Genomic DNA, 24,472 nt, shown 5'->3' with positions numbered 1-24,472 from the left:
GCGGATACTGCATTCACAGTAAACACTGCATATGTCAGCTCAATTGACAATACCTTTACATTTTAACACAGCTCTTCCACGACACATCCGTGATACGGATCGAATCCAGCCCCTAGTTAATACAAATTGCTCCTCAGTTTTCTGCTTGGTAAACAGACACCTTCCGTTGCACTAGACAGAACTCAGAAAAAAACAACAGACACACGGATTGTTTTCGGAAAGATCTCTGGATGCCAACAAATTAATAGCAGAAACTTGAAAAAAGCACAGTGCTTCTGAGGAACGTATAAATTGGCAGTCAGATCTCCTATGATGCAAATCTGAGCTCCAAATGCTTGAGTTATTGGTGTAATTATATTGGTAACACTTTAAAAGGTTATCATGATAATTACCATGACAGAGACAATTATGGTTATCAAATTATTCAGGTCCCACCCAGGTCATCATAGCAAAGGCCTCATTTTACGGTCCTTCACCATGCTACACCACAGAAAAATGAAAATGAGAGAAGATAAAACTAGAGAACAGAAAGATCTCTTATCTCCCCTCCAAAAAAATGCCTAATCGCAAACATTTTAAAACACAACAGACTCATCTCCTCTCGGTCTCGTTCACTCCGTGTCTCTCTATCTTGCTTTCCAGTCATGTTAGTCTGCCAGGTGTTTGCTACACACTCAGATTCCTCTTTCTTCAGAATACACTTTAAAAGGCTTTGCTTTTCTGAGCACAATGCTTTTTCTTAATTTATTCCAGCAATTACAGTGTTAGGTTTGAAATTATTTGGAAAAATCCAATGCATGTGGTCATTGGGAAAGTCATTTGTTCCAGCATATGCGCAAATGGAAAACTTGAAAAAAAACATTTATACTTGTGTAAGCTGCTGTTTTGCAAAATAGTAATTTGGAGGTTTTGTGACCATGTTACTCTTCTAGTTAAGAATGCAGAAAAAACTACAAGTAAATAGATTCCAGAACTGTTATGTTACTGAACTATAATCTGCTAACCCGGGTACTTTACTTTTTGTATAATATAATGTAGCAGAGTTTATGAATGGATTTGGAAAACAAATATGATTTCTGCCAACACTTTTTTTTGCAATAATACCCTTCTGTTGAGCTTGGGCAACTTTAATGGGGGCCACAAAAAAATCAGAACTCATCGTGAGGGGCCACAGTGGCTCGCGGGTCTGCATACCCACATCCATACCCACACATGCAGTCAGAGCCAGCCTGAGCCTTTTGGGGACCTTGCAAGCAAAACATTTTAGCGGCCCCCCTCTTAACAGAGGAGAGAAAAAGTTCATTTCCTGCAATTCTACGCATTTTCCATGGGGAGGAGAAAAGATTTTGCAACTTTATAACTCATTTCATGCAGTTCTACTCATTTTGCAGTTTTTAATATGATATCTGAGTGACAGAAACTAAAAAAAATCAATGGGGGCCCCTGGTCGGTAATTCGAACATGATTACTACAAGTTTAGATATACAGTATGGCTAAACTAACTTGCCAATCAAAAATGGATTTGCTGATATGGGCTAATTGAGTGACTGTCAGTGACATAACAATAAGAAAAATGCTGATTCACAATCAAATTCCAATTGTACCATTTTGGGGGAGGGATATTGATCCACGGGCCTACAAAAGGGGGGGCTGCCAGTTGCCCATCCCTAACTCCCCAAATACACAACTAGCCCTACACATGCAGATATTTTTTGTTGTTGTACTTCGACCCCAATTGGTAGTTACAGTCTTGTCCCATCACTGCAACTCCCCTACGGACTGGGGAGAGGGGAATGTCGAAAGCCATGATTCCTCCGAAACATAACCCTGCCAAGCTGCACAGCTTCTTAACACACTGCTTGCTTAACCAGGAAGCCAGCTGGCGACCGAGGTCAGCTAGCAGGCGCTCAGCCCACCACAAGGAGTCACTAGAGTGAGATGAGACAAAGAAATCCCGGCCGGCCAAACCCTCCTCTATCCCGGACGACACTGGGCCAATTGTGCGCCGCCTCATGGGTCTCCCGGTCACAGCTGGCAGTGACGCCTCAAGCACTGGGATGCAGTGCCTTACACCGCTGTGCCACTCGGGAGGCCCCTGCACATGCAGATCTGAGCATATAAAAAATGCTTCAAACCATAACATCCGGACCCTTTCCCTTGAGCTTTGAAGAAAGCATATGACAATTTCAGTTGAAAGGGAAGGCGGTATTAGCAAAGATCATGTGCAGCCCTATTTATCTCCATATTACGTGATCCCGCTTGAAAATGTCTACATACAGTATCATAACATCAGAATAAATTTGCGGGTTGTTGTGCAGACATACGTACCTGGCCTGGTCAAAGTACTCTTTGTTCTGGTTCCTGTAGAACACAGAGAAGCGCAGCATCCTCCCTGCGATGACCTCAGCCTTCTCCAGCAGTTGGGTTAGATGCACCGTGGAATAATCTGGAAACAGGGGTTCGGATTAGCCATTAGACAAATATAAGAGAGAATATAGCATGTCCATCGTATTAAAGGCAGAAGGTTTTAGGGATATATCTATAAAAAAATGATGTATTAAAAAGCTTTGTTTCCCTGCCCCTTGTCTCACCGGCGGTGGTGAACTCTATGATCTCGCTCCACTCTGACACAGCGTAGTCTCCGTCGGTCTGTTTGGAAGCTGTCTGGACGGCCACAGTGTACTCTGTACGCGGGCTGAGGAACCAGTGACCCCTCACCGTCATGGGCAGAGGAACCGCCTTCGCCACCAGCTTAGTGGGGACATCCTGGACGGGGACACAGACAGAGTGCTTACACGTAACATACACAAAGTTTACAACTCTACACACAAACTCTGCATTAACACATTGTTCACTGTTCAGCTGCACAAGCAACATATCATATGTATCAATGGGAGTAGGCCTCCTTATATACATATATATATACACACTTTAATGCCACATACACACCAAAACAGAAACTCAGCATAAATACACTTCTCAGTGTTAAGCTGCTCAAATAACACATGTATAGACTGTAGCATCCCCTTATCCCCATGTCCTCAAAACGTATTCACTGTATACTATGGAGCCTAGTATTACACTTCCTATCTCCTCCATCTATGCATTAGCTGCAGGACATTGATTGGGCCCCGCACACCCTGCAGTATTACACCAGCCCCTGTGTAGCGACAACAGCAGTACATTAATGCACAACATCGTCCCTGCATGCTGTAATGAAAATAACTGTATGCGGTCTATATTCACACAGAGAATGGGAAGAAAAACACTTCCTTTATGGGGGCTTTTATGGTCACTACACCCATAATGTGAGCTGGGTTACTGATGAAATATGTCTGTAAGATTATACATTAGATCCATTCGATTAACGGCTGAAACAGCAGCCATCTTGTGCAATTAGTCTCTGCTAGTGTTATGCGATATCATTAGTGCTCAGAGCTAAGTCTGCTAGTAGAGTACACAAGGTTATCTGGTGTTAGAGAGTGTGTGGGAGTGTCAGTTCTGAGCACTGGTAAAAGGTTACACCTGATACACTTCTTGTTTGGAGTAGAAAGGTTACAATGTGGGTAAATACTGGTTGGTGTTCTAGCTCTAACTAAATGACTTGCTTCATCATGTAGAAATAATTTGATAGACAACTTCCCGCTCAAGGGAGTTTTTCCCTAGCCACTGTGCTTCTGCCTCTCCATTGCTCACTTTTGGGGGTTTTAGGGCCAGGTATCTAAAGCACTTTGTGACAAACGCTGATGTGAAAAGGGCTTTATAAAATAAATTTGATTGATTGATTGTATTACAGAATTAGGAAATGTCTGAGCAATTCCTTTGAAATAGCCTAGTTGTTGTTGTGTGTGTGATAGGTTACCTTGTGTTTGAACTTGTTGGAGTTCTTGTTCTCCTTCTTATTGAGGTCAATGAAGTAGTGAGTGATGCGCTCCTTGACACGGGGCTCCATGTCCCAGCAAATCTTGAAAGAGTCACATGTGATGTTGCTTATCTTGATGTTCTGAGGGACAGGAAGCTCCTCCATCTCTACGATGCCGCTGTCCTGGGATTTATTACCTGTGGCACAGGGACAAAAGGAGTGGTTAGGCTTTAATGCTTTCACATTTTACTTAACTACTGACATTTATTTTCTTGAGACAGCAAATATATCAAATATGGCTGGCCCTACAGTCCCCTGCACTATAGGGTGCACTTCTGGCACTCAGCTGCCTCTGTGCTCTGTGGAGCACTTACCATAAAGCAGGGAGCTCCACCATGTATCTGTTGTCATGGCAATGCTGCAATCCCTTCAGATTACAAGCACATACAGTATTAAATATTTCAAACGCTGGTGATTATCGTGACTCAACCCAACACAGATGGATCTCTTAATAAAGCCTTGCTTTTTTTCTTTCATGGGGAGACATTTTTATTTAGTCACAAAGAAAATGTAAGTAGGAGATGCTCTGATAAGCCTTTCAGTTAGGGTCTGTCAGACCATGTTCTAGTCCAGCACAGGTGTACGTGGCAAGGATTGGACAAATTCATAATTTCCTAATTAAATGTATTGTCAGACACCTTTTGGTGCTATGTTTATGAAAATGTAATAACACAAATACTTCTATATTTCTTAATTCCATTCTTTAGTGTGTATTGTTAGATATTACTGCATTGTTGGAGCTAGGAACACAAGAATTTCGCTACACCCACAATAACATCTGCTAAATACTGTGTGTATGTGACCAATAATACTTGATTTGATGTGCATGTGCACACTCCCTCTCTCACACACTCCCTCTCTCACACACTCCCTCTCTCACACACTCCCTCTCTCACACACTCCCTCTCTCACACACTCCCTCTCTCACACTCCCTCTCTCACACACTCCCTCTCTCACACACTCCCTCTCTCACACACTCCCTCTCTCACACACTCCCTCTCTCACACACTCCCTCTCTCACACACTCCCTCTCTCACACACTCCCTCTCTCACACACTCCCTCTCTCACACACTCCCTCTCTCACACACTCCCTCTCTCTCTCTCTCTCTCTCACACACTCCCTCTCTCTCTCTCTCTCACACTCCCTCTCTCTCACACACACTCCCTCTCTCTCTCTCTCACACTCCTCTCTCTCTCTCTCACACACTCCCTCTCTCTCACACACTCCCTCCCTCTCTCACACACTCCCTCCCTCTCTCACACACTCCCTCTCTCTCACACACTCCCTCTCTCTCTCACACACTCCCTCTCTCTCTCACACACTCCCTCTCTCTCTCACACACTCCCTCTCTCTCTCACACACTCCCTCTCTCTCACACACTCCCTCTCTCTCTCACACACTCCCTCTCTCTCTCACACACTCCCTCTCTCACACTCCCTCTCTCTCTCACACACTCCCTCTCTCTCTCACACACTCCCTCTCTCTCACACACCTCTCTCTCACACACTCTCTCTCTCACACACTCCCTCTCTCACACACTCTCACTCCCTCTCTCTCTCTCACACACACTCCCTCTCTCTCTCTCTCACACACACTCCCTCTCTCACACACACTCCCTCTCTCTCTCACACACTCTCTCTCTCTCTCACACTCCCTCTCTCTCTCACACACTCCCTCTCTCACACACTCCCTCTCTCACACACTCCCTCTCTCTCTCACACTCCCTCTCACACACTCCCTCTCCTCTCTCACACACTCCCTCTCTCACACTCCCACTCCCTCTCTCACACTCTCTCTCACACACTCCCTCTCTCTCTCACACACTCCCTCTCTCTCTCACACACTCCCTCTCTCTCTCACACACTCCCTCTCTCTCACACACTCCCTCTCTCACACACTCCCTCTCTCTCACACACCCTCTCTCTCACACACTCCCTCTCTCTCTCACACACTCCCTCTCTCTCTCACACTCCCACTCCCTCTCTCACTCCCACTCCCTCTCTCACACTCCCTCTCACACACTCCCTCTCTCTCTCACACACTCCCTCTCTCTCTCACACTCCCTCTCTCTCTCACACACTCCTCTCTCTCTCACACACTCCCTCTCTCTCTCACACACTCCCTCTCTCTCACACACCCTCTCTCTCTCACACACTCCCTCTCTCTCTCACACACTCCCTCTCTCTCTCACACACTCCCTCTCTCTCTCACACACTCCCTCTCTCTCACACACACCCTCACACACACACTCCCTCTCTCACACACACTCCCTCTCTCACACTCCCTCTCTCACACACTCCCTCTCTCACACACTCCCTCTCTCACACACTCCCTCTCTCACACACTCCCTCTCTCACACACTCCCTCTCTCACACACTCCCTCTCTCACACACTCTCTCTCACACACACCCTCTCTCACACACTCCCTCTCTCTCACACACACTCCCTCTCTCACACACTCCCTCTCTCACACACTCCCTCTCTCACACACTCCCTCTCTCACACACTCCCTCTCTCACACACTCCCTCTCTCACACACTCCCTCTCTCTCACACACCTCTCTCTCTCACACACTCCCTCTCTCTCTCACACACTCCCTCTCTCTCACACACTCCTCTCTCTCACACACTCCCTCTCTCTCTCACACACTCCCACTCCCTCTCTCACACACTCCCTCTCACACACTCCCTCTCTCTCTCACACACTCCCTCTCTCTCTCACACACACACTCCCTCTCTCTCACACACTCCCTCTCTCTCTCACACACTCCCTCTCTCTCTCACACACTCCCTCTCTCTCTCACACACTCCCTCTCTCTCTCACACACTCCCTCTCTCTCTCACACACTCCTCTCTCTCTCACACACTCCCTCTCTCTCTCACACACTCCCTCACACACACACTCTCTCTCTCACACACTCCCTCTCTCACACACTCCCTCTCTCACACACTCCTCTCTCACACACTCCCTCTCTCACACACTCCCTCTCTCACACACTCCCTCTCTCACACACTCCCTCTCTCACACACTCCCTCTCTCTCTCACACACACACTCCCTCTCTCACACACTCTCTCTCTCACACACACTCCCTCTCTCACACACTCCCTCTCTCACACACTCCCTCTCTCACACACTCCCTCTCTCACACACTCCCTCTCTCACACACTCCCTCTCTCACACACTCCCTCTCTCACACACTCCCTCTCTCACACACTCCCTCTCTCACACACTCCCTCACACAGAAATACAAATAGCCCTATACACCAAAACAAGTGAGTGAATAAGAGCTTTGTAACATGGCCATGAGCTTAGAATCCACTACACACACAAAAGAAACACTCTTGGCATGGCAACAATATGTTTTCTGTGCAAGCTCTAAATACAATAACTAGATGCAAGAATGTGGAATTCTGGGGTAATGCACAGGACACAATAAACAATGGGAAAAGCAGCAGACCATGGAACTCCTATCTCTGACCATGAGCTCTGAGGCTGGATGATAATTGAGTATTTCCACAAATTGGGTCAGGTTTTTCTCCCTATACACACACACCATGGGTGTAACAGTTTCACCATGTTAGATTGACCATTCATATGGAGTATTTACAATCATGTCAAATGAATCATTTATACTGAGGTTATTGAACTAGGCATGACAAAATGCGTTTCTGCCAAGGGTCACCTTTCAACCCAGGTCGTCTGTTCTGTGCTAAACAAACTTCTGCCAAGCCAGTTGAAGAGTAGATATTTTCCTGAAAAGTAGCATATTACAATAAAACTGAGACACACTACTGGGACAACATACTCCCTTGACAAATGAAAGCAGGGGAGCGTAACTCACAATAACCCTTGTAGAAACAATTGTCTATTTTTCCTGTAGGCCCCACCCACTTTTGTCCTAAAGAGTGTTTAGCTGATTAACAGGAACAGTGATCTTTACCTCACAGAGGTCTCCTTTCCTTAGTGCCTAAGCTGCTCAATGAAAGAATGTACAGTAGTACCAAACAAAATGAATGAACCTGCCCCTAGGTAGAGTAAAGTAGCAACAGGTTGTAGACGTAGCAAAGTGGGTGGCAGGTAGCCTAGCGGTTAGAGAGTTGGGCCAGAAGTCACTGGTTGGAATACTTGAGCCAACAAGGTGAAAAATCTGTTGGTGTCCTTCAGCGAGGCACTTAGAGTCTCAAACATGGAGAGGTTGAACATGTCAGTGAAGACACCTGCCAGTTGGTCAGGGCATGCTGGGAGTACACGTCTGGCCCTGCGGCCTTGTGAATGTTGACCTGTCCTTCTGGACAGACTGGAGAGGTGGGTTGGCCTCCAGCCCAGTTCTAAATTGGTTTGTGGACGTATTTAAAATCGGTCAAGAGTTTTGTCACCCTTGGTGATCATAACTCAGAGAAAATAGATATCACGTGGCGTTCCACAAGGTTAGATTTTGGGCCCGGTACTGTTCAGTTTTATACATGTTACCCCTTGGCAGCGTTATCAGAAAGCACAGCATTGATTAACTTTACATTTCTGTGTCATCTGAGGATTCTAAACCTATCTTTTCTATTACCTCTTGGGAGAGGCTGCTGACATCAGCCTTGCTGCTACTGATTCTTCACTCTTCTCTGTCACTGACTGCTCTGCATTGGCCTGGCTCATCAGCTGTGTTACAGATGCCTGATCCATCTATTGACTAAGATCATGAGTGCTTTCAGAAAATGTACTGTAGCCTATCCATAGGCTGCTCACCTACACTTGTTGAGGGATACCCAATGAATGGTCATATGCAAACGCATTCCTTAAAGCATAGATAAGTAGAACGCTGAGCTGTAGTCAATGACTAGCATTCTCACATAGGTGTTCCTTTTGGCCAGGTGTGAAAGGGCAGTGTGGAGTGCAATAGAGATTGCATCATCAGTGGAGCTGTTGGTGTGGTATGCACATTTGGGTGGGTCTAAGGCTTCTGAGATAATGGTGTTGATGTGAGCCATGACCAGCCTTTCAAAGCATTTCATAGCTACAGACATGAGTGCTATGGGTCAGTAGTCATTTAGGCAGGTTACTTTAGTGTTCTTGGGAAAATGGACAATGTTGGTATTACAGACTTAGCTCGTCAGCTGTTTACACTAATGCCACCTCATTAACCTGCAAATAGACGCATTACACTGACACAGACATGGTATGCCTGACTAATGCAGCCAATGTTTGCCCACATAACAGCTTTACACACTGCTTTAGTTACAATAATCTAATCACACATACTGTGAAAATGGAGCCGGAGGGGAGGGGTGCCATGCTAATTTGTTTGTTTTTAAGAAGAGTTCTTCTTCAATGAGTTACTACTATAGACACCCGACTAGGCCCAGATCCCTGTGATTTGCTGGAAAAGGAAACAGAGGTTTCGCGGAAGGAGATCAGGGTGCCTTGTGAGGATCACGCAATGAGTGGCTAATCTGCCCTTGCCTTCCATCCTGCTAGCTAACGTTCAATCGCTGGAAAATAAATGGGACGAACTGAAAGTACGTATATCCTACCAACAGGACATTTAAAACTGTAATATCTTACGTTTCACCGAGTTGTGGCTGAACGACGACATTAAGAACATACAACTGGTGGCTTATACACTCAATCGGTAAGACAGAACAGCAGCCTCTGGTAAGACCTGGGCCTATGCATATTTGTAAACAATATCTGGTGCATGATATCTAAGGAAGTCTCAAGGTTTTGCTCACCTGAGGTAGAGTATCTCATGATAAGCTGTAGACAACTCTCTAGGTAGATAGTGTGTTCATCTGTATTTATCGTAGCCGTTTACATACCACCACATACCGAGGCTGGCACTAAAACCGCACTCAATGAGCTGTATTTTGCCATAAGCAAACAGGAAAACACTCATCCAGAGGCGACGCTCCTAGTGGCCAGGGACTTTAATGCAGGGAAACTTAAATCAGTTTTACCTCGTTTCTATCGGCATGTTAATTGTTCAACCAGAGGGAAAAAAATTCTAGACCACCTTTACTCCACACACAGAGACGCGAACAAAGCTCTCTCTCGCCCTCCATTTGGGAAATCTGACCATAACTCTATCCTCCTGATTCCTACTTACAGGCAAAAATTAAAGCAGGAGGCACCAGTGACTCGGTCTATAAAAAAAGTGGTCAGATGAAGCAGATGTTAAACTACAGAACTGTTTTGCTAGCACAGACTGGAATATAGGTATGCATGATATATCAGTGAACATATCGGAATCGGACGATATTAGCTAAAAATGCCAACATCGGTATCGGCCGATGCCTAGATTAATAACGATGTGCAAAACCAATGTCAAAGCTGATGTGCATACCTACAGTGTATAATGTAATGACATCATGTAAAATGTTGCGCTATACGTGCAACACAGCATTCATAAACTAGCCCACAATGTCTGCTGTGTGGATCGAGCAGTCAACAAGTCGAGCAGTCATTTGAGAGAGTAACAATTTCAACGAGACAATGCCAAGGCGAAATCGATTAAAGCCAAGATAATGGCTTTCATTGCCCTTGACAATCAACCGTTCTCTGTTGTGGGTGATGTTGGCTTTCGCCGACTGGTCGAGCACCGGTTAACACACCCAAGTGCATTATTTTTCAGATCTTGCTCTACCGGAGTTATACAGTAATAGCATCACTGCTATTAGCTTCAAAACAGACATACTACGGAACGCCGCTTGGGTCTTTGCGTGTCAAAAAAAGATACATTAGCACTGTCAAAGCTGTACAAGAAAATCTGCAAACAAGCAACGAACGACGTGTTTACAATACCGCATTGGTAATTAGCATAATTTGTTCAACCGCAACTTCTGGGGTAGCTAACTTTAGCTTGGTACCTAGCTGGAACCAATACAACCAGCCTGAAAACAATGACCAGTAGAAACTGCAGTCATTTTCATTATTCTTAGCAATGATTTTGGAATCCTTGTGAGTAAGTATTAGCTAGGTTAGCCACTTGTTGTTAGCCTCGACCGGACCAGGTTATGTGTTGTGAAGCTAGCCACAATAAGGATTAGGCACAATAGCGGAATTTGCGGTTTGCGTTCAAAATAAAAGTATGTCATTGACAGTGATGCAAATAAATACAAATAGTAAAATTATGCCATACTTTTATTTTAAAGGCTAACCACAAAGTCCACTATTGTGGCTAATCCTTATTTTGGTGTGCGTGTGTGTGTGTGTGTGTGTGTAACCTTTATTTAACTAGGCAAGTCAGTTAAAATAACAAATTCTTATTTACAATGTTGCCCTACCCCGGCCAAACCCGGACGATGCTGTGCCAATTGTGTGCCGCCCTATGGGACTCCCAATCACGGTCGGATGTGACAGCCTGGATTCGAAAGCGGGACTGTAGTGACGCATCTTGCACTGAGATGCAGTGTCTTAGACCGCTGCGTCCATGTGTGTATGTTAACTTGTTAACTGTACTAGAATGCTTTAAAGGACGCTACATGTTTTTATAACGGTTATCGTTATCGGGATTTTAGGCAAGGAAAATATCAGATATCCGTATCGGCCATAAATGTCATATCGGTGCATCACTGCTGGAATATGTTCCGGGATTCTACCGATGGCATTGGAAAAAGTTATTGATAAGTCCTCAATGCACTTAACAATAAGTTCATCAAGGACGTCATCCCCACAGTGACCATACGTACCCCAACCAGAAGGGTAGAGCTGCCGTTTTCAAGGAGCGGGACTCTAACCCGGAAGCTTATAAGAAATCCCGCTATGCCCTCCGACGAACCATCAAGCAGGCAAAGCATCAATACAGGACTACGATCGAATCGTACGACACCGGCTCCGACGCTCGTCGGATGTGACAGGACTTGCAAACTATTAGACTACAAAGGGAAGCACAGCTGCGAGCTGCCCAGTGACACGAGCCTACCAGATGAGCTAAATAACTTCTATGCTCGCTTCGAGGCAAGTAACACTGAAACATGCATGAGAGCATCAGCTCTTCCAGACAACACTGTGTTCACACTCTCTGCAGCCGATGGGAGTAAGACCTTTAAACAGGCCGCAGGGCCAGACGGATTACCAGGATGTGTACTGTGAGCATGTGCTGACCAACTGGCAAGTGCCTTCACTGACATTTTCAACCTCTCCCGTCTGAGTTTGTAATACCAACATGTTTCAAGCAGACCACCATAGTCCCTGGGCCCAAGAACACTAAGGTAACCTGCCTAGATGACTACTGACCCGTAGCACTCATGTCTGTAGCCATGAAATGCTTTGAGGCTGGTCATGGCTCACATCAACACCATTATCAACAGAAAATCTTGACCCACCCCAATTTGCATATCGCACCAACAGGTCCACAGATGATGCAATCTGTATTGCACTCCACGCTGCCCTTTCCCACCTGGACAAAAGGAACACCTATGTGAGAATGCTATTCATTGACTACAGCTCAGCGTTCAACACCATAGTGCCCTCTAAGCTCATCAATAAGCTAAGGACCCTGGGACTAAACACCTCCCTCTGCAACTGGATACTGGACTTCCTGACAGGCCGCCCACAGGTGGTAAGAGTAGGCAACAACACATCGCCACGCTGATCCCCAACACAGGGGCCCCTCAGGGGTCAGTCACTTCCTGTATTCCTTGTTCACTCATGACTGCTCGGCCAGGCACGACTCCAACACCATCATTAAGTTTGCTGATGACACAACAGTGGTATGCCTGATCACTCAACACCGGTTCCCTCGCACATTGACTCTTTACCGGTACCCCCTGTATATAGCCCCGCTATTGTTATTTACTGCTGCACTTTAATTATGTGTTATTCTTATCTCTTACTTTTTGGGGGGTATTTTCTTAAAACTGGTTTGTTGGTTAAGGGTTTGTAAGTAAGCATTTCACGGTAAGGTCTTCACCTGTTGTATTTGTTTGATTTGATTTATTAGGCCTAGGTCTAGAATGAACTGTGATACTGTAGCTGTGCTAAATGGTCAACTATGTCTAAGTGACACACAAAGCTTGTTAAAATATCATATCTTTGTTTCCAAAGAGGCTGATACTATTGGTAGGTAAATAATAGGCCTAAATGCATGATCCTTTTGATGTGATTTTCACAGTCTGTGGAGCTTCTTTACTTTCTCTGGCCCTCTCCCCTGAGAAATAGAGAGAAATTGGAGCTGGAAGAAAGATGGTCAGGTGATGATGTTCTGAGTTCAGACAGACAGGCAGACGGTGTTTGAATTGGTTTGAAATCAGCAGCAGCACTGGCTCCTTTTGCCTTCTCCCCAAGGCCCTCCTGTGGGGCTACAGTCTGCTCAGCCCGGACTCAGTACACCAGGGATCATCAACTATATTCAGCCACGGGCCAGTTTTTTCTTGAGCGGAGGGGTCCAGAACATAATTAAAAAGAAATTGACCGCAAGAAGCCCAAACAGATATGTTTGACTAAAACAATAATTTCAAACCTTGCTTACATTTGTATATGATCACATCATGTCTCTATTATGCCTGGGAATACTTTGGAACAGATTTCTCAAACTAAAATCACTCTGAGCTGATTTCCTGGTGTTTTCTTTACAGTCGTATGTCCAACAATAACAATTCCACACAAAAAAAGACCTGCGGTACACTGTACAGTACACCAGAACATCACTCATTATAACAGCGTCTAGAAACACAACTGATCCTATGGATTAGGCAGCCTATGGATCCTATGGAGCCTATGGATCTGATCCTATGGACTACACAGAATTTTCACTACAACTGAGGACCAGGGTACAGCCAAACCGGGCCTAGAAGATCCTAATCCCGGTCAAGGTGAGACCAATGAAAATGTAAAGCTAGCTACAGGCGGCCCAAACCCTAACCTTTTTCTTAACCTAAGTCTCCTAACCTGCTATGTTACATCTTTTAACCTGCTGGTAACTTCTCCTAACCTGCTACAAAAAAAATTGTCCTCCATGCTATGACAGTTAACATTAGCAACAAAAAGTAATCTCATTTTGTGATCTCATCCCTGCCTGTCGCTGACATCTTTCTTCACGCACATGCGAGGACTTTTGCTTGCTATAGTATCTGCTGCTCGTCCGGACATACAAGGAAACAAGTAACAAGGACAAAAAAAGATTCCCAGCAGCATTTACATGAATCTATCTAGTGGGCAATGTCTCACTAACTATAAACTTTAATCTTTAACTTTAAAGCTCGGGCCTGTTAGCTAGCTAGTCATGCGCTATCGAAGCACTTGCACAGGTACACATCTGCATAGCTACTTGAATTAGCTAGGCCGTTAATGAGAAGTGCAATAATTTACCCCGCAGCTAGCAAGCTTGTGGCACAATCATTTTCAGAGCAAAAAACTTTGGCATTCAATAACATTGATCTAGAGAGCTAAGGGAGTGCACGTTGTTTATTATAATCAAATCAAGCTTTATTTATATAGCACATTTCAAACATGAATGCAATGCAATGCGCTTCACAGGAAAAAACAAAAACTATGAAAATACATATACATATTTACTTCACAAAAAACAAAAACTATGAAAATACATACATATTTACTTCACAGGAAAAAACAAAAACTATGAAAATACATATACATATTTACTTCACAAAAAACAAAAACTATGAAAATACATACATATTTACTTCACAGGAAAAAACAAAAACTATGAAAATACATATACATATTTACTTCACAAAAAACAAAAACTATGAAAATACATACATATTTACTTCACAGGAAAAAACAAAAACTATGAAAATACATACATACATATTTACTTAACAAAAAACAAAAGAGGATAAAAAACAAAAAGAATAACAATAAAAACTGAAAAACTAAAAATCACTAAGGAAAAGCAAAGCTAAAGAGGTGTGTTTTCTGACAGGCTAACGCTATTCCAGAGACTGAGGGCATAATAACAAAAGGCTGCCTCTGTGCCTCCTGGTCCTAGGCTTTGGGGTAATTAAAAGGCCAGTGCCAGAGGACCTGAGGGACCTACTGGGTACATAACTTTCGTGGATTTATTTAAAAACCAATAGGAGGATCTAGTGCAGAGACTTTAAACCCAGTGTAATGTGTGCTCTCCGTTTGGTCTTGGTCAGCACCCGTGCTGCAGCATTCTGTGTGTTTTGCAGTTGACCAATGGCCGTCTTGGGTAGACCAGATACGAAAGCATTATAGTAGTAATAAAAGCATGGATGAGTCTCTCTGTATCAGCCTGAGATAGAAATATATTTTGGTCACATTCCTAATGTGTGATTCAAAATTGAGTTCAGAATCTAAAATGACACCTAGGTTTTTTACCTGGTGTTTTATCTTTATTGCCCGTGAATTAAAATGTGCAGCCAGATGTTCTCTGTGCTTTGGCTCCAATAATAAGTACCTCGGTCTTGTCTTGATTTAGCTGGAGGAAGTTGTGAGCCATCCAAGTATTTAACTCACTAATACAGTATAATTTATCTATGGAGCTAAAATCCTCTGATGACACAGAAAAGCAAAGTTGTGTATCATCTGTGTTGCAGTGAAAATCAATGCCGTGCTTTCTGATAACGCTCCCAAGGGGTAACATATATAAACTGAACAGTACCGGACTCAAAGTCGAATCTTGTGGAACGCCATGTGTGATATCTATTTTCTCGGAGTTATATCCACCAAGGGTGACAAAAAAAACTATTGACCAGTTAAATAGGTCCTAAGCCAATTTAGAACTGGACGGAGAGGCCAGCCCACCTTTCCGAGCTCTAATTTATGGATTTCACATGACTGGGAATACAGATACACATCTGTTGTTCACAGATACCTTTTTAAAAAAAGTAGAGGTGGATCAGAAGCCCAGTCAGTACCTGGTGTGACCACTATGTGCCTCATGTGGCATGACACGTCACCTTCGCATAGAGTTGATCAGGCTGTTGATTGTGGCCTGTGGAATGGTGTCCATTCTTCTTCAATGGCTGTACGAAGTTGCTGGATATTGGCAGCAACTGGAACACACGTCGATCAAGAGCATCCAAAACAAGCTCAATGGTTGACATGTCTGGTGAGTATGCAGGCCATGGAAGAACTGGGGAATTTTTATCTTCCAGGAATTGTGTACAGATCTTTAAGACATGGGGCAGTGCATTATCATGCTGAAACATGAACATGAGTTTAGGCATTAACTCAGAATTTGTATGGCCTGTCCCTAAACGCTGTCTGGGTTTAAACATCTTCGATTATACAGAAAGTGAATACCTTAATCAATTAATAGTGACAGTATTAGATTACTTCCCAAGCAAGTCAATATTGTTTGTCTCCTCGGCTATAGAAGGTTTTGTCTCAGCCTCGATGTCAAAAAAACGTAACAATGATATTCTCGTCTTTCCCGGGCATTTTACAGCTTGTTTCTAGCATAAAGCACCGCGGACCAATGCGCTGTTATAGATCACTTCATATAATCGGATCTGTTTTTTATTTTTTTATATACACTACCATTCAAAAGTTTGGGGTCACTTCGAAATGTCCTTGTTTTTGAAAGAAAATCCATTTTTTTGTCCATTAAAATAACATCATATTGATCAGAAATACAATGTAGACATTGTTAATGTTTTAAATTACCATTGTAGCTGGAAACGACAGATTTGTTATGGAATATCTATATAGGCGTACAGAGGCCCATTATCAGAAACCATCACTCCTTTGTTCCAATGGCAGGTGGTGTTAGCTAATCCAAATGGATCATTTTAAAAGGCTAATTGATCATTAGAAAACCCTTTTGCAATTATGTTAGCACAGCTGAAAACTGTCCTGATTAAAGAAGCAATAAAACTGTCCTGATTAAAGAAGCAATAAAACTGTCCTTCTTTAGACTCGTTGAGTATCTGGAGAGTCAGGATTTGTGGGTTCGACTACAAACAAGAAATAAACAAGAAACTGAAGATCTCAGTTGGGGTGTGAGTGGCTCTGCAGAGAGATGGACCAGGCTGCCTGTCTAACTCCATCTGGCAAGAGGAGCCATTAATCTGGTTTAAAGGTTTTTAGGTGCAACAGTTTTTAAATTCACAATTTACCGCTCACATGCACATTTTTGCCTAGTAAAAACCAATGATGTACCGAATATCAGGTAGCTAGGTATATTTAGCTATGGAAGGTTTTCAATATGGCTGAAGTCATCTGCGTAAACTGCTGACCTGTACACTTGCGTGTAATCTTAGCTAATTTATTAGTTTGTGCTAAAGTCCTTGGCTGCTATTACGGGCCCGTTAGATTCACCGAAATTTGGGGACACTGCCACGCTGCTAATGTATAATACATACAAACACCAGAACAGACGTGTCGCTGTTAGAAGATCCAGAGAAAATGCTAGACCTTACCTTATGCATTAATTCAGTACACTCCATTCTGTCAATTCAATTCTCTTGTCATTATAATCCAAATTTGCGCTGACTCTGATCAACAGTGTCAAGATACTTTTCAATCTTTTTCCGAAAAGCTGAAGTCGCCATCCACAAGTAAAAATCAGCAGGGTTGCCAAGAAGCATCCAGGTAACGTTAAAACGACGCCATCATAATGATCATTGCTTGCTTGCGCGACCTGTGCGCAAGTCAAAATAAAGCGGCTTGCTTGCTAACTTGGTTGCCTATGTGATAAAATGAAACTGTTTTCAACATGTCAACTGTTTCATAAAAAAACATGTTTAACCAAACAAGATAAAAACGTTCAATTAGTACTTAGTGAATGAACAAACATATTTTGGAATGGACAGCTTGGTAGGCCACCAAGCTGTCCACTTAAATGGTGTCAAATTGAAGTAACAGGGTTCGTAGCGTAACGGTGAGCGTCACTGGGATTTGAAAGATATTTTGACCATTCTCTTTCGTGTATAGTTCTTGACACCTGCTCCCATTCCGGACACCGGCGAATGCACGCACGGCGTGTGCTCATTTTTTTTTTTATGTCTTAGATGTATGTAAAATAGCCTTTGGGTTCATAAGGCATCGTTGAGTGGCAAGGAACAGGGAGCGTGACGTGTACTAGTAGTTGTGCGCGCGTCTTGCTACTACGGAGCAGAGAACCGTGGCGAGACCAACTCTCAAGACTACGTTGTCCTCATTCATCAAATGCACGCCATCCCTACCGTACAAATGCATGCTATAAATTGCACAGGTTGTAAACGTTTCTCCTTTTAAGGCGCAACTTTGTCATTTGAGAAGCTATGATTTACGCTTATTCATATGCACACAGTACATCGTACACTATCAGTAGCACTTATGTATGTTCTGTTCCAAATCTGTGAGTACTCCCATCTGTTTTCATATTTATACACTGCTCAAAAATAAAGGGAACACTAAAATAACACATCCTAGATCTGAATGAAATATTCTTATTAAATACTTTTTTCTTTACAAGGTTGAATGTGCTGACAACAAAATCACACACAAATTATCAATGGAAATCAAATTTATCAACCCATGGAGGTCTGGATTTGGAGTCACACTCAAAATTAAAGTGGAAAGCTAGACTACAGGCTGATCCAACTTTGATGTAATGTCCTTAAAACAAGTCAAAATGAGGCTCAGTAGTGTGTGGCCTCCACGTGCCTGTATGACCTCTCTACAACGCCTGGGCATGCTCCTGATGAGGTGGCGGATGTTCTCCTGAGGGATCTCCTCCCAGACCTGGACTAAAGCATCTGCCATCTCCTGGACAGTCTGTGGTGCAACGTGGCGTTGGTGGATGGAGCGAGACATGATGTCCCAGATGTGCTCAATTGGATTCAGGTCTGGGGAACGGGCGGCCCAGTCCATAGCATCAATGCCTTCCTCTTGCAGGAACTGCTGACACACTCCAGCCACATGAGGTCTAGCATTGTCTTGCATTAGGAGGAACCCAGGGCAAAACGCACCAGCATATGGTCTCACAAGGGGTCTGAGGATCTCATTTCGGTACCTAATGGCAGTCAGGCTACCTCTGCCGAGCACATGGAGGGCTCTGCGGCCCCCCAAAGAAATGCCATCCCACACCATGACTGACCCACCGCCAAACCGGTCATGCTGGAGGATGTTGCAGGCAGCAGAACGTTCTCCATGGCGTCTCCAGACTCTTTCACGTCTGTCACATGCTCAGTGTGAACCTGCTTTCATCTGTGAAGAGCACAGGACGTCAGTGGCGAATTTGCCAATCTTGGTGTTCTCTGGCAAATGCCAAACGTCCTGCACGGTGTTGTGCTGTAAGCACAACCCCCACCTGTGGACGTCGGGCCCTCATACCACCCTCATGGAGTCTGTTTCTGACCGTTTGAGCAGACACATGCACATTTGTGACCTGCTGGAGGTCATTTTGCAGGGCTCTGGCAGTGCTCCTCCTTGCACAAAGGCGGAGGTAGCGGTCCTGCTGCTGGGTTGTTGCCCTCCTACGGCCTCCTCCACGTCTCCTGATGTACTGGCCTGTCTCCTGGTAACGCCTCCATGCTCTGGACACTACGCTGACAGACACAGCAAACCTTCTTGCCACAGCTCGCATTGATGTGCCATCCTGGATGAGCTGCACTACCTGAGCTACTTGTGTGGGTTGTAGACTCCGTCTCATGCTACCACTAGAGTGAAAGCACCGCCAGCATTCAAAAGTGACCAAAACATCAGCCAGGAAGCATAGGAACTGAGAAGTGGTCTGTGGTCACCACCTGCAGAACCACTCCTTTATTGGGGGTGTCTTGCTAATTGCCTATAATTTCCATCTGTCTATTCCATTTGCACAACAGTATGTGAAATGTGTCATTCAGTGTTGCTTCCGAAGCGGACAGTTTGATTTCACAGAAGTGTGATTGACTTGGAGTTACATTGTGTTGTTTAAGTGTTCCCTTTATTTTTTTGAGCAGTGTACATTTGGGAATGTGTGCTTTTTTTTTACTGGAGTTGGACAGCTGTGTACAGCTTTATTAAGAACATTGGAACCTAATGGATTTAGAGCACCTATCCAATGTCAGATTTATAAGAATGTATTCTTAAAAGTTTTTTGTACTTGTTGAATTTCTTTGTATTTTACAGGTGTTTCTCAGCATTTTGTCACTTGTAACAGTGTTTGTATCAGCACTTACCAAAATTGCTATTGATGAGCTGAAGGGTTATGCAGGCTTTTGTTCAAGCCCAGTGCTACCACACCTGATTTTACTGCTCAGCTATTCATCAATACCTCAGCTGTCCATCAAGACCTTATATAGTAGAAGGTGTGGTAGACCTGGGCTTGAACAGGAGAGCCTGCATAACCCTGTAGCCCATCGAGATACATACCGTCCCTGAATGGTATGTACAAAGTTTACTGATGAATTGCTCAAAAATGGTCCACCTCTGAGGAGCCTCCAATTGCTAAAACAGGACCATGTTTGCAAAAAGTGTTTCTGAGCTTATGTCAATATTACATAGGTCAATGGAGCCTGTCTGCATTCTTGATTTCTGTAACCGTTAGGTAAGCTATCTATATGAGTGGCTTTCGAACACACCACCTGTTATGTGGGGTATCTGCTGACTAAAATTCGGTAATGCCTTAGTGTGGCGTGGGGAGAATGCAATGCATTACCTTGTATGTGGTACAAATCACATTATTGTGGGAGCACCTCTAAAACTATTAGGCTGTTTGAGAAGGTTTGAATCCTAAGCAACCTGCCTACACATTGTTTGATTTACAATAGACCAACATACTGTAGCTACTGTAGTTGGTCAAAGCTGTGAGCTGGAAAACCTTGGTAGAGCATGGGTGAAGTACACATTGCGGCGCTCATGTGAATTTATTTTGCTTTTTGGCTTCAGACCAATGGCTACTTCTCACTTAAAATAGGCCTATAACATATGTTTTGTGTAAGGTTTGTGATCAGCAGCATGCTCTGTCTATCAGTCTACATAAGGAAGAGGCATCACTCATCTAATTTCTATCTTCCCTGTGTCTCTGTCTTATCAGGGGCAGTATGTATTTCCTGTCACCTCATGCCACCGGCCCAGAGACACTACTTTGCGCTTTTGGAAATCCAAGACCCTGTCTGCCTCCTGCTGTGGGTCATCAGGCTCATGAAGAGAGTGTGAGAGATCACATGGTGAGAGCACATCTGTCAAAAGGGTAGTTAATTTCCTGTCTTGACCTGTTGCTTAGCATCTGACTTTTTTGTTTCAGGTGTTCATGGATAGTAATAAAGGCATGGTGGGGTAAGCAGAACCAAGGGATGGGTACACCTGCCTGTTCTCTCTTTTTTTTGCTATCGGAAGAAGACCACTACTCACCGCCGATGCTCCACCTTCATTCTATGGTTGCGATTGTTTAAAAATAACTTTTCTATTGTCTGTTTCTGTTCAGTGTTCACTATTAATTAGAAAAACTATTTTTCAATTGAATATTTTAATGGCACACCTAATAAAACATAGTCGAGCATTGAACATTCATTGTTTTGTTGTGATCCTTTTACTATACTGTATGAGTCATAGAAAGTTTGACTTGCATTAATGGAGCTGTTGGCCTGTTTGGCCCAGGCCTTGTGATACTGTAGATGTGTATGAGTCAGACAGGACTGCTTTTCAGGGTATTGTAGGTCTTCTCCCAAGCTAACCTAGTGTGATGACGATCCTTGCCTGAGGCCTAGAATGTGTTGGCTCACATAACTAGCACCAAGCAATGGTCACAGACAATTCAAGTTCAAGGCCTGTCCCATTAGACAGGCTTCGAGGTCATTGTTGTCAATATGCTCGTTATAGGTAATGGAAGCCGTGAGGTCCAGCCCTGACAGACTTATGGTAAGCTAACCTAGTGCGTATAATGAAGGTAAACATTAGGTCATTAAAAATACATTTACCAATGAAACATAGCTCAAGAGCTCATCAAACCCAAAACGAAGCAGTGGAAAGCTGAATTTTGCCTGGGTGGGAGACAGGGAGCCCATGGAAGTACATACTGTATACATTATTTGCATTTCTGAACTGGCATGCAATATATTCCAACTTAATTTCACAGGATTAGAAATGAGCCTTGTCATACTGCAGGCTCTAAGCCAGCTGTCTGGTGTGTAAAGACACTGAGCTCACAGTTATGTAAACTAGCTTATTCACACAATCTCACGGGTGCAGTGGGGTGTTTATCCTTTTGTCACATTTTGAAATAGAAACATTGGCATGATACAGGTCTGACTTAAATCTGCATTGCTGTTTTTATGCAGTTGCTTTCCCAATGAAATGTGTGCTCTGTAAATAACATATTTTGTAAATATGAAACATAAACATTCGCTTAGCAGGTTTCATTCAATGATTGACTTCATGGCTTACAATCTCATTTACGAGCTACAGTAGGTACAGGGAAGGCCAGGAAGCAAGGCCAAGAATAGCAGTTTTCTGCAAATGTGTCCTTAACCTTGTCAAATGAAACTAATCAAGTTTAATTTAATTTCAGCACTAGGGTGAATTTAAACAAAATCAATATCAACCTAGTTATCATACATGGTGTGACTTGAGTGATGGAGTTTTCCTGAGTGTCGACATGACCCATTGGCTATGAATACAAAGTCGAAGCATTTGGTAATCTGAATGCTATTGGAAATCCGTAGGTGCTGCCTAGGACCATTTGTTTTTGGTCCATTCTTACTCAAAGACTCCAACACAACACTACAAACACCAAGTGGGATTCAGGGCAGGCCTTTGAAAATCACTGTTTTGTCCTTATACACTGGCAAGAGAGCACAAGCTGATAGTGAAAGACGTTGCCAGAGAAATAACATCCTACTAGTAGCGAAACACAAAGCTCTGTTCATACAGCTCCATACAGTTACTGTGTGTTACGTATTACTCCAATCACAGGGTAATTGATCAACAAAGAAAACAACAGAAACAAGGAGAAAAACAATGTCTAAGAATTCTGAGTGGACTAAATAAAACCATGTATATCACAAAAGAAGTCAGCTGTAAATATAACCAGCTGTTCTAGCAAATTAATTCAATCCAAAATGCCTCTTGGGGAAGGACGATAAGAGCGTTCATTCTTAACTTGTCAAAAATAGATTAGTCACTGTTTTTCATTCGCATAGAATTTGTTAATGACACCAGAGTGAAATGAAATGAGGCTTATGTTAAATCCCTCAACAGAATACTTTGGCTTAAAAATCAATCCATTATGGAACTTTTTACATAGCATTGTTGATATACATAATTCATAATTTTGATCAAGAATACCCTTTTACCTAAATAACCATTTTGATTTCAACATCATTTTGACCTCCAACTAGGTCACACATTCTGTTCACAAGAAAGGGTTAAATCCACAGAGAGCTCTAAGAGCAGTGTCTGGTCTGAATGAAGTGGACAGCAGCAGTGTAACTGACATGGATTACTCTTCCTGCCAGACACACTCATGGGTCAACTGCCCACACAAAATATGGTCTCTGAGTTGTCAGAGAGCCAGGACAATGAATCAAATCACATCTTTGATATGATTTGCTTACACCACTGGTATGGTATCGAGAGTATGACTGATCTCTAGTGATCTCTCCATTTCCCCATAAAGTTCCTGGAGTTATCGCTTAAAAGGTTTCTCCATTATTTCCACGGGCTTTTAGGGGATTTGAGTCTAAGCCTCTCTTGTTAGTACATTGTAGAAAAACAAATAGCAACAGGCCTGAGCTAAAGTTTGGTAAAATTGGGCTCTTGGGGAGGGGCTTTACTGTTACTGTTCATTTAGTTGTTGCTACTGCAAGACAGATGGAAGGCTCAACTCACACACTCGGCCTGTATCCGACAGTGAGGCTGGCTCTGATGGTGTCCCAGCTGGAATGGGGGGATGGCGGTTGGGAGGTCTCTCAGTACTTGGTTAAATGAATGTCACCCATCCATCATGGACCACCCAGTAACCTTCCCTGAACCTTAGACGCTGTCACTAGCTGGCTAATACTCGGCACTCTACACTGTACCTTAGAGACTGCTGCCATTTGTACATAGAGTCATTGAACACTAGCCACTATAATAATGTTTACATACTGTTTTACCCACTTTATTTGCATATACTGTAGTATAGTCATGGCTTATCCTATATAACTACTGCTGTACAGACCTTTTCTATTCACATACTGCCCATTCTGTCTATACACACCATTCACATATGTACAATATACTGTATATTTATATTCCAGACTAATTTTCTGCAATTCTATACATTTTTCCATGTGGTTTTGTACTGTCTATTTAAATACTGTTTTCACAACTAAGTTCATTCTAATATTTATATTACTGTACATTGTATTTTAGTTACACTGTTTATTTATATACTGGATTCTTGACATAGCTCACTCTAATATACACTGAGTGTACAAAACATTAAGAACACCTGCTCATTCAATGACAGGCTGACCAGGTGGATCCAGGTGAAAGCTATGATCCCTTATCGATGTGTTACGTGTTAAATCCACTTCAATCAGTGTAGATGAAGGGGAGGAGACAGGTTAAAGAAGGATTTTTAAACCTTGAGTCAATTGAGACATGGATTGTGTTTGTTTGCCAATCAAATCAAATCAAATGTTATTTGTCACATGTGCCGAATACAACAGGTGTAGTCCTTA

General features: G+C 43.4%; 1 protein-coding gene and 1 long non-coding RNA gene across 3 annotated transcripts in view; one reads left to right on the top strand and one right to left on the bottom strand.

Annotated features, from left to right (window-relative positions):
* The window catches only part of LOC112255035 (phytanoyl-CoA hydroxylase-interacting protein-like), a 44,135-nt gene that overhangs the window by 4,051 nt on the left and 15,612 nt on the right, over positions 1–24,472 (bottom strand). Inside the window, exons 1-4 of one of the 2 annotated variants that reach the window (XM_024428089.2) lie at positions 17,264–17,393; positions 3,863–4,059; positions 2,592–2,766; positions 2,329–2,446 (exon numbers count right to left, since the gene is read on the bottom strand). In XM_024428089.2, the coding sequence (XP_024283857.1) occupies positions 2,329–2,446; positions 2,592–2,766; positions 3,863–4,027 (458 nt within the window). In that variant the 5' untranslated portion in view covers positions 4,028–4,059; positions 17,264–17,393. Of the gene's footprint in view, positions 1–2,328; positions 2,447–2,591; positions 2,767–3,862; positions 4,060–17,263; positions 17,394–24,472 lie in introns of those variants that run through there. The other variant, XM_024428081.2, reaches the window with a different exon arrangement.
* On the top strand, positions 17,351–21,306 carry LOC112255056. The gene is made up of 3 exons (XR_006083728.1): positions 17,351–17,435; positions 20,845–20,977; positions 21,055–21,306. It is a non-coding gene; the product is annotated as an uncharacterized LOC112255056 (long non-coding RNA).

The sequence above is a fragment of the Oncorhynchus tshawytscha genome, linkage group LG01, assembly GCF_018296145.1.
Source record: "Oncorhynchus tshawytscha isolate Ot180627B linkage group LG01, Otsh_v2.0, whole genome shotgun sequence".
NCBI lineage: Eukaryota > Metazoa > Chordata > Actinopteri > Salmoniformes > Salmonidae > Oncorhynchus > Oncorhynchus tshawytscha.
This window is presented reverse-complemented; position numbering and strand designations above follow the sequence as displayed.